Source organism: Elephas maximus, chromosome 11 (assembly GCF_024166365.1).
Source record: "Elephas maximus indicus isolate mEleMax1 chromosome 11, mEleMax1 primary haplotype, whole genome shotgun sequence".
Taxonomy (NCBI): Eukaryota; Metazoa; Chordata; class Mammalia; order Proboscidea; family Elephantidae; genus Elephas; species Elephas maximus.
In genome coordinates this window covers 17,431,276-17,445,917 of record NC_064829.1, presented here as the reverse complement: position 1 = coordinate 17,445,917, position 14,642 = coordinate 17,431,276, and the positions used below count along the sequence as shown (strand labels likewise).

At 37.6% G+C, this 14,642-nt stretch overlaps 1 protein-coding gene across 5 annotated transcripts in view; it reads left to right on the top strand.

Moving 5' to 3' along the window:
• Nucleotides 1-13,852, top strand: part of YES1 (YES proto-oncogene 1, Src family tyrosine kinase) — a 118,374-nt gene extending 104,522 nt beyond the window's left edge. For all 5 annotated transcript variants that reach the window (XM_049902157.1, XM_049902156.1, XM_049902158.1 and 2 more), the window contains one exon: nt 10,392-13,852. In XM_049902157.1, coding sequence (XP_049758114.1) covers nt 10,392-10,600 — 209 coding nt within the window. In that variant the 3' untranslated portion in view covers nt 10,601-13,852. The remainder of the gene's footprint in view (nt 1-10,391) is intronic.
• The last annotated feature ends 790 nt before the right edge of the window (nt 13,853-14,642 follow it).

Sequence of the window (14,642 nt, the reverse complement as noted above, 5' to 3'; positions counted from 1 at the left end):
TCTAGGTGATGTGCTAGTTATTTAATTCCCTGATGGAATAAAACTTAGCATTCTTTAGAGAAAAATAACATGATCCAGGTAATCTACAATGTGTGATTTATGTTTAGCACAAAATAAAAAACTACTAGACACTGAAGAAGAGGGGAGATAACTTACCATCAAGAGTTAAGTCAGTAGTAGCAGACACAGAGATGATCAAGATCTTGCAGTTAGCAGGCAAGGACTTTATCAATATTTAAATAGAAGAAAAGTTTGTCAAAGGAGATGAAAAATGGAGAATATCAGCAGAATTGGAATCTGTAAAGAATCAAATGGAAATTCTGGAACTGCAAAGCACAGTATATGAAATTAAGAACTCATTAGATGGACACATCAGAAGATAAGATTAGTGGATTCAAAGACACGTTAATAGAAAACATCCAAAGTAATGCACAGAGAAAAAAGGATGGAAAAAAATCTATAACTGATAAGAGTCTAATATCTAAATATATACTAGACTTCTCCAACTTAACAAAAAGACAGATAACCCAGTCAAAACCTGGGCAAATGATATGAACAAACACATCACCAAAGAAAATAGTCAATTGCCAACAGACATATGAAAAGATACTCAATGTAATTAACCATCAGAAAAATGCAAATGAAAACCACAATGAGATACCATTTCACTCCCAGTAGGATGGCCGAGATTTTTTTCAAAAAAGGAAAAGTGTTGGAAGGAATGTGGAGAAATTGGAACCCTTACCCATTGCTGGTAGGAATGCAAAATGGTATAGTTGTGGAAAACAGTATGGCAGTTTCTCAAAAGAGGTATGCCATATGACCCAGCAATTCCACTCCTAGGTATATACCGTAGGGATCTCCTGGTAGTGACATGAACAGACATGCACACCCATATTCATCACAGCACTATTCACAATATCAAAAAGATGGAAACAACCTAAGCGCCCATCAACGAATGAATAGATAAGTAAATAGAGTACATACATGCAGTAGAATACTACTCGGAGATAAAGAAAAATGAGCTCCTAAAACATCATGGAACATAAGAGGTCATTATGTTGAACAAAATAAGTCAGTCACAAAAACAAAAACATATTGTATATTCTCACTTTTATGAAATTACACGAACAAGTAAATAACACAAAGTAATGATCATTAGTGGCTACTAGGGTTGGGAGGAGGGGGATTCACTCTCTACATAGTTAACCCACTGCCATCAAATTGATTTCAACTCATAGTGACCCCAGAGGGTTTCCAAAGCTGTAAACCTCTATGGAAGCAGACTGCCACATCTTTCTCCTGTGGAGCTGCTGGTAGTTTCAAACTGCCAACCTTTCAGTTAGCAGTCAATCATTTTAACCACTGTGCCACAAGGGTTTGTTGTTTTTGGTGACAGGAAAGTTAACACCAAACAAGGGTAAAGTGTACAGTTTGATGAAGGTAAACGATGTCATTAAAAAGTACACAAGAAAAAGCACCTGTTGGTAATTGCTACAGCTTACATAATTTTGAAACAATAGTAAAAACCAAAAACATGCAGGTAAATAAGTATGTATGTGTATGGGTACGTATATATGTGTGTGTCTATATAGGTGTGTGCGTATGTATATATATCTATGTGACGCTATGTACATTGTCTTAGTCATCTAGTGCTGCTATAACAAAAATACCACAAGTAGATGGCTTTAATAAGAGAAATTTATTTCTTCACAGTAACGTAGACTGAAAGTCCAAATTCAGGGCGTCAGCTCCGGGGAAGACTTTTTCTCTCTGTCAGCCTTCTCATCAATCTTCCCCCAGACTAGGAGCTTCTACGTGCAGGGACTGGACCCCGGGTTCAACTCTGCTCCTGGCACTGCTTTCTTGGGGGTATGAGGTCCCCGATTCTCTGCTTGCTTCCCTCTCTTTTTATCTCTTTTAAGATAAAAGGTGTTGTAGGCCACACCCCAGAGAAACTCCCTTTACATTGGGTCAGAGATATGACCTGAGCAAGGTTGTTATATCCCACCCTAATCTTCTTTAACCATAGGCAGAGATTATGATTTATAACACACAGGAAAGTCACAAAATGGAGGACAGCCACACAATATTGGGAATCATGGCCTAACCAAGTTGACACATATTTTGGGGGTACACAATTCAATCCATGACACACATATATTCATATATATAATAAAGCACATAAGGGACACAGTTACTCATACTTCTTAGACATAATCAATCACCTGGTGGGATTGGGTTTCTGTTGTACATTCTAGTTTGGTGAGTAGAGTCTGGGGTCTTCAAAGCTTGTGAGCAGCCATGTAAGGTACAATTATTGGTCTCTACTCGTCTGGAGCAAAAAAGAAAGAAGGAAACCAAAGATTCAAAGACGAAACTAGTCTACAGGACAAATAGTCTACACAAACCATGGCCTCGTCAACCCTTAGGCCAGAAGAACTAGATGGTGCCTTACTACCATTACCAACCATTCTAATCAGGGCCCCAATAGATGGACTCTAATGAACCAGAAACCAAACCCTTTGCCGTCGAGTCGATTCCAACTCATAGCAACCCAATAGGACAGAGTAGAACTGCCCGTTAGGGCTTTCGAGGAGTTGTTGGATTCCAACTGCTGACCTTTTGGTTAGATACTGTAGCTCTTAACCACTGCACCACCAGGGCTCTAGATCCTGATAGCATGAGAAAAAAAAATTGCAACAGAACCTTAAATTAAAAAAACAAAAAACAGACCTGCTGGACTGATTGCAACTACAGGACTCCCCAAGACTGTTGCCTTGAGATAGTCTTTAAACCTTGAATGAAACTACCCTCTGAGGTCACTTGGTAGCTAAAGAACAAATTGATTCTAAAAATAATGATTATCTTCTGTAAGTACTGTGCTCCTTTAAAAAATCACCTGCATGAAACCAGTCAACAATTACTTTAAAACAAAGATGGGAAGTTAAGGGGACAGGGAAACTAAATTAATGGAAACAGAAAAGCCAGAACAGAAATAATGAGAATGTTCACGCAATGTGAAGAATGTAACCAATGTCATTGAACAACTGTCGTAGAAATTGTTGAATAGGAACCTAAACTGCTGTGTAAATTTTTACCAAAAATTTTATATTATTATAAGTAAATAAAAAATTTTTACAAGCAGCCAGAGGGAGGAGCAACAGTTGCTTCGCAGGAGCAAGAGTTAGACTGACAGCTAAATTTTCGACAGGATGTGGAAGTGAGAAAAATGAAATGATGTCTTTAAAGTGCTGGGGGAAAAGCTGTTGATTTAGCATCCTATGTTCTTGATAAATGAAGGGAAAATAAAGATACTCCCAGATTTTTTTTTAAATCTAAAGAATTTGTCTCGAAGGAACCTACAAGAAACACGAAAGGGAATTCTTCAAGCTGAAAGGAAATGATCTTATATGGAAGCACAGAACTGCCGAAAGGAATGAGAAGCACCAGCTGGAGTAAATATAAATGAATATTGACTATTTGAAACGCTATCAATAAAAATGTCTTAGCAAATTTATAACGTATATAAAAGTAAACTATGACAACAGGGAGTAAGAAAGCAACTGGTAAACTGTTCTCAATTTCTTTCATTGTTTGGGAAGTGGTAAAAGTACTTAAAAGTATAATAGGGCAATATTGTAAGGTCAAGGATAGGTACTAAACGAATCATAAAAGAGCTTAAACTAAAAGCACTACTGAGGAGAGACACAAAAAGGAATAATAAAAAAAATACCTGATTAATAAAAATGAAAGGAATAAGGAACAGATGAGACAATTACTATCTAAAAAATAAGATGGTAGAGTTAAACCAGCTGTATGCATAATTGGAATCCTTGGGTGGAGCAAATGGTTAACACAGTTGGCTGCTAACCAAAAAGTTCGTGGTGCAAGTCCACTCAGACACCTCACAAGAAAGGCCTGATAATCTGCTTACGAAAAACCAGCCATTGAAAACCCTGTGGAGCACGGTTCTACTCTGACACACATGGGGTCGCCATGAGTTAACAACAACTGGTTTTGGTTTTATACCCATAATGACATTACACGTAAATGCACTGAACACTCTAGTTAAAAGACAGAAAAGTGGGCCTTAAACACACACACAAATGGTAAAATGCTATTTATAAGAGACACATTTTAATTATAAACCTATTGCCATTGAGTCAATTCCAACTTACAGCTGCCTTATAGGACAAAGTAGAACTGCCTCATAAGGTTTCCAAGGCTGTTAATCTTTACAGAAGCAAACTGCCACATCTTTCTCCTGCAGAGTGGCTGATGGGTTCAAACTGCCAACTTTTCAGTTAGCAACCAAGCACTTTAACCACTTCACCACCAGGGCTCCTTATTTTAAGTATAATAACACAAAAAGGTTGAAATTAAAAGGATGGAAAAAATACACTATACCAATGCTAACCCAAAGAAAGCCTGTTTGGGGGAGGAGAGGGTGTCACACTCTAGATAGTAGAGACTTATTATTTTTGGTGATGGGTAAAGTGGCACCAAAAGTGGGTGTAGTGAGCATAGCTTGACCAAAGTAAATGATGTCTCTGAGAAGCACTCAAGAGAAAAGGATACTTGTACTAAAGAATCTGACACATATAATTTGGCAAAAACTCCAACAAAGACCAAAAAGAGTGTTTGGTCACACGTGTATATGTACTGAAATCGAGGTATACGGATAGGTACATATATGTGCGCAGACAGAAGTGTCTGTATATACGTGTAACTACAGATATGTATGTACAGGCACATATAGAAGACACAACTACAGATACTGCTCAGACATAATCAAACACCTTCCAAGAGGCAGGGCCAAGATTGCGGAGTAGTGAGACACTTCCAGTGGTCCCTCTTACAACAAAGACCTGAAAACACAAGCAAATTGATTATATATGACAATCTAGGAGCCCTAAACATCAAAGGCAAAGTTGAGAATTGGACTGAGTGGCAGGGGGAGGAAGAGACAGTTCAGAAGCAGCAAGGAGTTGCCAGATCTGACCCAGTAGGAACCAACACCCTGCAGGCCAGATCAGCTGGTGTGCACAGCGAGGCAAGCAGTGGCGTTTGGGTCGCATTTTCTACATCAGGAGAAACTGAGTGGTGGAGAGTACTCAAATATCCAGAACCAGTGAAAAGTAGCGCTTAATCAGCAAAAGATAAGTACATGCATCTAACATACTGCACGAGTCAAAAAACACCCCATTTAGGAAGAACCTGTCTCCTATTTACCTACTTCCTCCCAGCACTGCACCAGATCGTGGGCCAGCTTCAGCGATTACCGATTGCTGCTCCCCTGGGCCAGAAGTAGGACCCATCACACGCTCAGAGTCATTCTCCCGGCCTTGGTGAGAGAACACATTAACAGGAGAAAATAATCTGCCAGCTCCCCTAGGCGAGGAACTCAGGGCAGGCATAGCTCCTTTGCCTAGGCACAGGCATAAGGGGTCCATGGACTTTGAACGCCTTTCACCCCTGCATAGACTTGTGTGGGCCCATTTCAGCAGTGTAGGCCCTCTTTGACACAGTGTGATAGGGTATATACCTGAAGCCTAACTTCTCTGTATCAGTTGTATGGTGGAGTGGCAGGTTCGTGACATTTGACACCACTCTGTCCGTTAAGCAAGGTCCTCACCTAGCCACAACAGGATTCTGAGAACTGGTGGCTGTACCTGTGCCACCTAGCCAACTGCAACAGGGGTCCAGGAATAAGTCGTGGGTCCCCGTCCTTATAGCCAACAGCATTGGGTGTCCATAGTCCAGCTGCAAAACCCACCAACCTGTGCACTCTAGGAAACAGGGACATGCTTTCCTCCCAGACACGCAGGGGCAGCTGTCAGCCCCCCACCTTGCTCAGCACGTGATCCCTCTACAGCAGCCAAATACCTGAGCCTACTCCAATCACCCCTGCCCCTCTAGGACTGTAGGTGAGAGCCTGCACCACACGCTTGGTGACCGATGAACTGGACATCTGAGTTGAATCCACACAAGAAAATGGACTCTTGGGCCTACATACCTAGTGATGGATCTAACCACCTGGTGACAGGATGTTAGAGCTTCAGAAATGCCAGTACTCAAACTAGCTCACACAAGCAGCCTATCTGGGTATATCAAAACAAAACAAGAAGCTAGGACACAGTAAACAAACATAAAATAAATGAACATAATAACTTATTGATGGCTTAGAGACAACAGTTAATATCAGATCATGTAAAGAGGCAGAACATGATGCCTTCAGCAAGCTCCCGAAACAAAGAATCAGAAAATCTTCCAGAGGAAGATAACTTCTTGGAATTACCGGAGGTAGAATACAAAAAATAAATATACAGAACTCTTCAAGAGATAAGGCAAAATGCAGAACAAGCCAAGGGACACCCAGACAAAACAATAGAGGAACTTAAGAAGATGATAGAAGAGCATAATGACAATTTTAATAGGCTGCAAGAATCCATAGACAGCAAACAGAAATCCAGAAAATTAACAATAAAAATTCAGAATTAGATATTTCAATAGAAAGTCATAGGAGCAGAACTGAGGCAATGAAAGTCAGAATTAGTAAGATTGAAGATAAAACACTTGACACCAACTTATTCGAGGAAAAACCAGATAAAAGAATTAAAAAAAATAAGCCATAAGAATTATGTAGGACTCTATCGAGGCATAACTTATGAGTGATTGGAGTACCGGAACAGGGAAGGATAACAGAAAATACAGAGAGAATTGAAGATTTGTTGGCAGAAAACTTGCCTGATAATCATGAAAGATGAGAAGATATCTATCCAAGATGCTCATCGAACTCCACACAATGTAGATCCCAAATGAAAGTCACGAAAACATAAACTTGCCAAAACCAAAGATAAAGAGAATTTTAAGAGCGGCCAGGGATAAACGATAAGTTACCTACAAAGGAGAGTCAATAAGAGTAAGCTCAGACTACTAGCAGAGACCATGCAGGCAAGAAGGTAATGGGATGACTTATAGAAAGCCTTGAAGGGAAAAATTGCCGGCCAAGAATTATATATTCAGCAAGACTCTCTCAAATATGGTGAAATTAGGACATTTCTAAATAAACAGAAATTTAGGGAATCTGCAAAAACCAAACCAAAATTACAGGAAATACTATAGGGAGTCCTCTGGTTAGAAAATAACATCAGATAACAACCCAGGAGTAGAACACAGGACAGAGCAAACAGATACAAACCCAGATAGGGAAGTCGCAAAAGTAAATCAAAGCTAAGTCGCTGAAAATAGGGAAACAGAGACAGCAATGTGTAAAAGATGACAACATTAAAACAAAAAAGAGGGACTGAAAAATGTAGTCATAAATTTTTCACGTGAAGGGAATATAAAGAAAGAAAAGATTTGTTTAAACTTAGAAAAATAAGGGTAAATATTAAGGTAACCACAAAGGAAACTAACAATCGTACATATCAAAATAAAAAAGAAAAACTCAGCAAATACAAGATCAACAACAATGAAAAAGATGAAAAGAAAAATGACTCAGCACAGAAAATGAAGTGAAACAAACTGTCAGCAACACGAACACCTTCCAAGACTGGTTTTCTAGGTTTGAAGGCTTAGGATCTTAAGTCTTACGGGACAACTCGGTCAGTTGGCATAATGTGGTTCACGAAGTTCTTGTTCTACATCCTGTTTTGGTGAGTAGTGTCAGGCGTCTTAAATGCTGTGAGTGGCCATCTAGGATACAGCTGTTGGTCTCTACTCATCAGGAGCAAAGGAGAAGGAAGTCAAAGTCTTAGAGAAAAAAATATGCTAACAATCTACACTAGCCATGGCCTCATCTACCCTGAGACCAGAAGAAAGCCAGACTAACTGGACCAGCTGAGACCAGAGCATCGCCTGAAACTGTCATCTTGAGACACTCTTTAAACCTTGACCAGAACTTTCCCTTGACATCACCTTTTAGTGAGACAACAGAGTGGCACACAAAGAATATTACTCATAAATACGGAGCTCTACTAAAAAACCATCTGTATGAGACCAAAAGGTCAATAATTGCTCTAAAGCAAAGATGAGAATTTAAGGGGGCAGTGAAACTAGAGTGTTGGAGATGGAACAACCAGAACAAAGAGAATGTTGACACATTGTGAAAAATGTAACTAATGTTACTGAACAATTTATATAGAAATTGTCAAATGGGAACGTAATTTACTGTGTAAACTTTGACCAGAAACACAGCTATATATATAAAGCCTGTTTAACAGTAGACATTAAGGGAAGAATATTACTGGACACAAAGAGGAACATTTCATAATGTCAAAGGGGCAGTTCAACATGGAAACACAAAGATCAAACATTTGTTCCTGACTACATAGCTTCAATTCATAGAAAACAAAAGTTAATAGGATTGAGATGTTCTAGTTATTCAGATGAGTCAGAATATAAACAATTTGTAGATTGCCAGTTTTTTAAAAGAACTAGAAGATATATAAACAGAATTGTCTTCAGTGATTTCAAGAGGATTCTGAAAGAACTTTACACATGTAGCAAAAAACCATCAGCTACAGTGTTGTCTCACAGCAGGCCATCCGTTTCAAAGCAGCAGCAATCTGTTTACTAGTCTTATTTTGGGACAGTAACAAAGCTTGGCAGATTCAAACAGGTACGCAGTGTTTAAATTTTTTGATAGAGTGCTAAGTATTTATCATGTGATTTTAAGTATGGACAATCTTAGAATTGATCTCCTTCTCTTCTGGGGCATAGAGGAGAGAAACCTGACTTTCCGCTGTGCTAAGAACATTGTAGTATCTTATTTTGAAGCTCAGAAATTTCCTTAATAGTTAGTTCACTTTAGGATAACTTCTCATCCTGAAGGTATAGAGTACTTCTACTAGTACATTTCTGCCATATTTTAATTTCGTAACTATTGGCATAAAATAATAGTTCTGATTATCAAATTTTGATAATTAGAAGTTACTTTTGTCAGGTTTAGGCCTATTTAGATTAATCTTAACGATCAATTAAAATAATAGAAAAGCATAACATAAAGGTTATGAACAAAAGAGTGAAAAATAAAAGTACCTCCATTATAGTAAATCGTCATTGACTGTTAATTCCCTTGCTGCTCTTTGCTTGTACCTGACAACATCTGGTTATATTTCTGTGGTTGTAAAATGTACTAGATTTCACTTATAAGGATGATACTACCCACTTACATGAAAATTTCAAGTATTGGGCCCCAAAGTAATAGTCACATAGTTTCCTTTTGTAGTAAATATGTATTTTCAGAACATGTCATAACTAAAAATACAAGTAATGATTTAACCCCATTACATTGGCTTGAGGGAATCATAGTCAATGAAAAAAATCATTGATGGTTGATTCAAGATTGTGGGAGAGAGGAGGAGTGGCTCTGACTTGTTGACAGGCAGCGAAGTTGGTGTGGGAGATGGGAAGAGTGGGGTTGAGGCCTCCATGATAACAGTATAGGAAAGAAAATTTTGGTGGCCCGTGATAACATAGGGTAAGATGCCGATGAGCAGGGGGAATGGGGAAAATTACAGAAGAATAAAGAGGGAACTTTTTCAGGAAGGTGACTCGATACAAAGTTACATGGTTAGTATATTTGGCAAAGCAGGACTAGGACTCTGTTCTGAATTCCTGCTTGAAAGTTCTTTCAGACACTGTCTTGCCACCCTTCCTCATTAGTCCAATTTTGATTTTCGTAAGTCTTTCTTGATATACTTTGCCTTTTAAAATTTATGGCTTCTAACCACCCTCGTAGCTACAAGCACCTCTGCACAAGTCTATCCTAAGGCCTAAAAGAGGTTAGAAAAATCCCCAGTGGAAAAGCGCCAGGATGATCCTGCCCCCTCCGCACAGTGAGCCCTGAATCACCCACAGCCACAGCACCACGGACACACAAAGAGGGTACGCAGCAGGCACTTGGTGTGTGTGGCTTAGTCGAGGACGCATTCAGCCAGAGCAGTCTTAGATAAGTGCATCCAAAGCAGCCCTGGAATGCAAAGTGTGAAGTGTCTGGACAGCAGTGGCAGGAACACAGAACCTGGACCGCTCCACATACAAGGCAGTACAAGCGATGAAAGGGTTGTTCACGTACCCTCTTCGGGCCACAACTTCTTCACATACAAAAGTAAAAGCCGTCATTTTACTCATGAGGCTGTCTTAGGATCAGATGAGATAAATTGTTTGAGCCAGTGTTTTGGCTTAAAAATGTTAAGGGAATTTGGATTTTGTTCTTTAATCAATGTTTTTTTAATAAAAAAAAAATTATTGCTTCTTTGTTGAAAGAATCATTTCACTAAACCAACTTACTACGAATCAGCTAGTGGCTGGGAGGTTTGTCCTGTTTCGCTGGTGCTGGTGGTTATGGTCACTGTTTTTAACGTTTGAATCTCGTGTGTTAGGTATGGTGAACCGGGAGGTGCTGGAACAGGTGGAACGTGGATATAGGATGCCTTGTCCTCAGGGCTGTCCAGAGTCCCTGCATGAATTGATGAATCTTTGCTGGAAGAAGGACCCTGATGAAAGGCCAACATTTGAATATATTCAGTCTTTCTTGGAAGACTACTTCACTGCTACAGAGCCACAGTACCAGCCAGGAGAAAATTTATAAGTAACCTGTTTTATATGCACAAATCTGCCAAAATGGAAAGAACTTGCATAGAGTTCCTCACTTATGTACAGGAGTCAAAAGAAGAAAACCTTTTTTACTCTGCATGTTTTTTATGGTAAACTGGAATTCCAGACATGGTTGCACAAAACCACTTTTGTTTTTTCCCCAAGTGTTAAACTCTAAAGTACCAATGATGAATTCCCAGTTTATTTCAGGGTCCAGAGAAAGTATAGCTGAGACATTGACGACAGTGCGAATGACAGCATGACAGTGAAGAACAGCAAGGCTACTGTTTCTTCCCCACCTCAGAATTGTTTAAGGAAATTATCATTATAGACAGAACTTGGGAGACAAAAAGTTATAATATAAAAAAAAAAAACCCGTTGCCATCAAGTCAATTCTGACTAATAGCAACGCCATAGGACAGGGTAGAACTGCCCCATAGGGTTTCCAGAGAGCAACTGGTGGATTTGAACTGCTGACCTTTTGGTTAGCCAACTGAGTTCTTAACCACTATGCCACCAGGGCTCCATACCATAATAAAACCTAAAATTAAGTAATTTCATGGGACCAAACAATTCTATTCCAGTTTTTAAAAATTTCTTGCATTCATTATTCTCAAAAGTTTTTTTCTAAGTTGAACAGTTAATATGCAGCTTTAATATATGCCTTGTTTTGCATGGAAATGGGCCAAGTTTTACAGAAGCAAAAAGGAATATAAACAGCATCTAAAACTTGATTAAATGTTAGACCTCAGCAGTGGCATTTGAAACTATAATACATTATGTTAATACTCATATTCATGGAATGGAAAGTAGAATAAGAAAATGTTCACTTTAATATTTTCTGAATAGTTCAATTTAGAATCATGAAGGTAATTAAAAAGTGAGCTGACCTTTTATAAGGTTGCATCGATTGAAACAAACAAAAGCCAATATATAACTGAAATTATACTACCCACCCCAAGGGGGAAACTTTCAATCTTTAGATAGCATGAAAAATAAGACCCACCATTTAAACACTCCTTTTAAAAAAAAAAAAAAAAAGACTTGGTACTGTGAGATGTTGCTAATATGCCCGTATGGTGATGGGTGCCACAGATACAAACAGCACTAGATCAGGGACTTGGATGCACTTTTGCTCTTACTGAATATAAACTAACAGAGAGGAAAATGTATTTAAAAGAAATATGAGGAAAATTGTACAGGTTGAGGGATGGAATGGAAGGTTTAATATTGATATCATAGAGTGATAAAATGGCTTTGCTGGCACTCAGAGCTCCTCATTTATGTTTTAAGACTAAGAGTTACAAGGTAAAAATATAGAACTAACTTTTCCTAATGTTTACACTGAGTGTTACATCCTCAAAATAGTGGAGTTTTCACACTTACTACAGTGATACAGCTTTTACTCAGCATTTTTAGAACTCCAGTTTTCAAATTCCTGTTTGAATCTACATTCACTTTTTAAATATGCTTACTGGTGGCCATTTTTTCCCTTTTAGGATATAGTTGGTTTGGGGAAGAAAACTGACTCAGAATAGTAACAGATAGTTTTTGCCCATTTACAGTGCAGAAGTGAAACAAAGACTGATTTTTATGACTAACTCAGAAAGAAATTGCAACATAGAATTTGAATAATAGCATTACTGGTTTCAGTGACCAGCAAAGGAAGAACTGAGTCTGATAAATAAAAGTTTGATACTTATGTTTTTAAATATTCTATTTTATAGTCACACTTAAATAAAGCAATAACATCTGGTCCCCATATTTTAGGAATGTAATTTTTATCTGCCATCACTTACCTGATTTAATCATAAAATTGAAAATTCTGTGCCATGGTATTTATGTTGAAACTCAGACCATTTTAAAATGTGACAAATGAATTCCGTGCACGTTGGCAGCAGTTCTGGTACTAAAAATTGTGGTCGTTTCTTACGTTTACATAACCTGCTTAGTATTGAATCCCTCTACCAAGAGGATCTTCCTCAGGAGAGTGGCCGTCATTATTTACCCTTAACATCTACAGCGTGTGATGTCAGATTTTTAAAGGGCTTTATGTGAATTGATATCATTTTTCTAAGCATTTTAAAAAAGGTGACAAAATTATGTTTATGTACTAATGCTGTTAAGAAAAATAAGCCATGAAAAGTTGATGGTATTCATTAGGTTTGAAATGAATGGCACAGTTCCTTGTAATAACAATTGTGTAGTAAGGAAATAAAACACTAACTTACGTGTATTGCGTTTAAGTGGTTATATATTTTTAAATTGCCAAGAAAAATAAACAACTTTGTACATTTAAAGATTTTTTTGAACAGCTTTTCATCTCCAATATCTTAATGTGGAACTTAACCCTTATCAAAAATGGAAGTTGGCAAAAAAAAACCTTCTAGCACACTTTTTTAAATGAATAATGGTAGCCTAAAACTTAATATTTTTATAAAGTATTGTAATATTGTTTTGTGGATAACTGAAATAAAAATTCTCATTGAATGCACTTATTTATCTTTTTAGTTGCTATTCATACTTTCTCATCCCATTAAACCCGTTGCTGTCGAGTGGATTCTGACAACCCTATAGGACAGGGTAGAACTGCCCCAAAGGGTTTCCAAGGACTGGCTGGTGGATTTGAACTGCCAGCCTTTTAGTTAGCAGCTGAGCTCTTAACCACTGTGGCACCGGGCCTCCCTTTCTCATCAGCATCTTAAAAATTGGAATTAAACCAGAGTATATTATGAATTCTTATTTTTCCGTTGATAAAAATGTTCAGTTGTTTCTAGTTAAATCAGTTCTTTATTAAATTCAGAACATTATTGAACTCATTCTGTGTGGTTAATATTCCATGTCAGGTGAGTGATATTTTTCAGTTTTTTTTAAGTTATACCAGCAACTACAGTTAGTGTATTATATAGAGAAACCTAAGTGATTTGGGTGAAGCTATTCACGGAGATTCTAAGTGAAAGATACAAGATAGAATGACCACTTTTGATATTAACATTTAATTTTTGAGAAATGTATGGGCCTTAATTCTGTGTGTGTGCATTTTACACCTCTTCTGTTATAAGTATAATGAAAATAAAATGATCTAATACTAAATTACGAATGACTAACCAAAATCATTTGCTGTTTTCAATAAGGTAATAGTATTGCCTTTTAATAGTATATCATCTAGAATTGTTGCTACCCTCATTTTTCTTGATGACTTCGTAAAAATAACATTTAATCATTAGACACTTCGTTTAATAAACATTATTTTTATACATTGTAGTAACAGTTCCTCAATGTAAGAATGTTTTTCTAGTTTTTGCCTTTTAATTTTGTGTGTAATTTTTTGACATTTAAGTTGTACATTTGTATGTTGTCAAATCTATTTGATGCTTTTCTGTTTTACACTTCATTTGGATGTTATTTGGGAATAAAATGTGATGTAAGGATCTAGCACGATTTTTTTTTTCCCCCATGTAATCTTCCCACCACCTTTTATTGATTAGTCTATTCCCACCCCGTTGGTTTGGGTTCCTTCCTTTCATTATGCATATATCTACATCTGTGTGTTTTGTCCAGTTGACTTGTCATTTCTTCCATCAGCATAACACTGTTTCAATTATTATCACATTATAATGTATTTTAATCACCAAGAGGGTAAGTTTACTATTCCTTTTTTTAAGCTTGGTATTCTGGAAAACTCTTGATGAAGTTTAGACTTTATTTTTCAAGTTACCAAAAAATTCAACTGAGGCTTTGGTTGGGATTGCATTATACTTATAATTTGTAAGAATTATCATCTTTCAAGTTAGTCCTCCCATCCCATTTATGAAATCATCATTTAGAGCTCTTAAGAAGTTCTCCAAGTCTGTTCCCTATGGAGTTGGAAGATGAGTCTTTTGTCTGACTACATGGCTCTAAGGATACCATCCCAGAGCTGCTAGACACCACGTTTCCACTTTGTTACAAAGGAAAGCAATGTACAGAGATGAGGAAGTGTGTGTACCAGTGGCATTTATTTCTCTAAAATCAATTTCTCCTTTGTATCAGTAGAA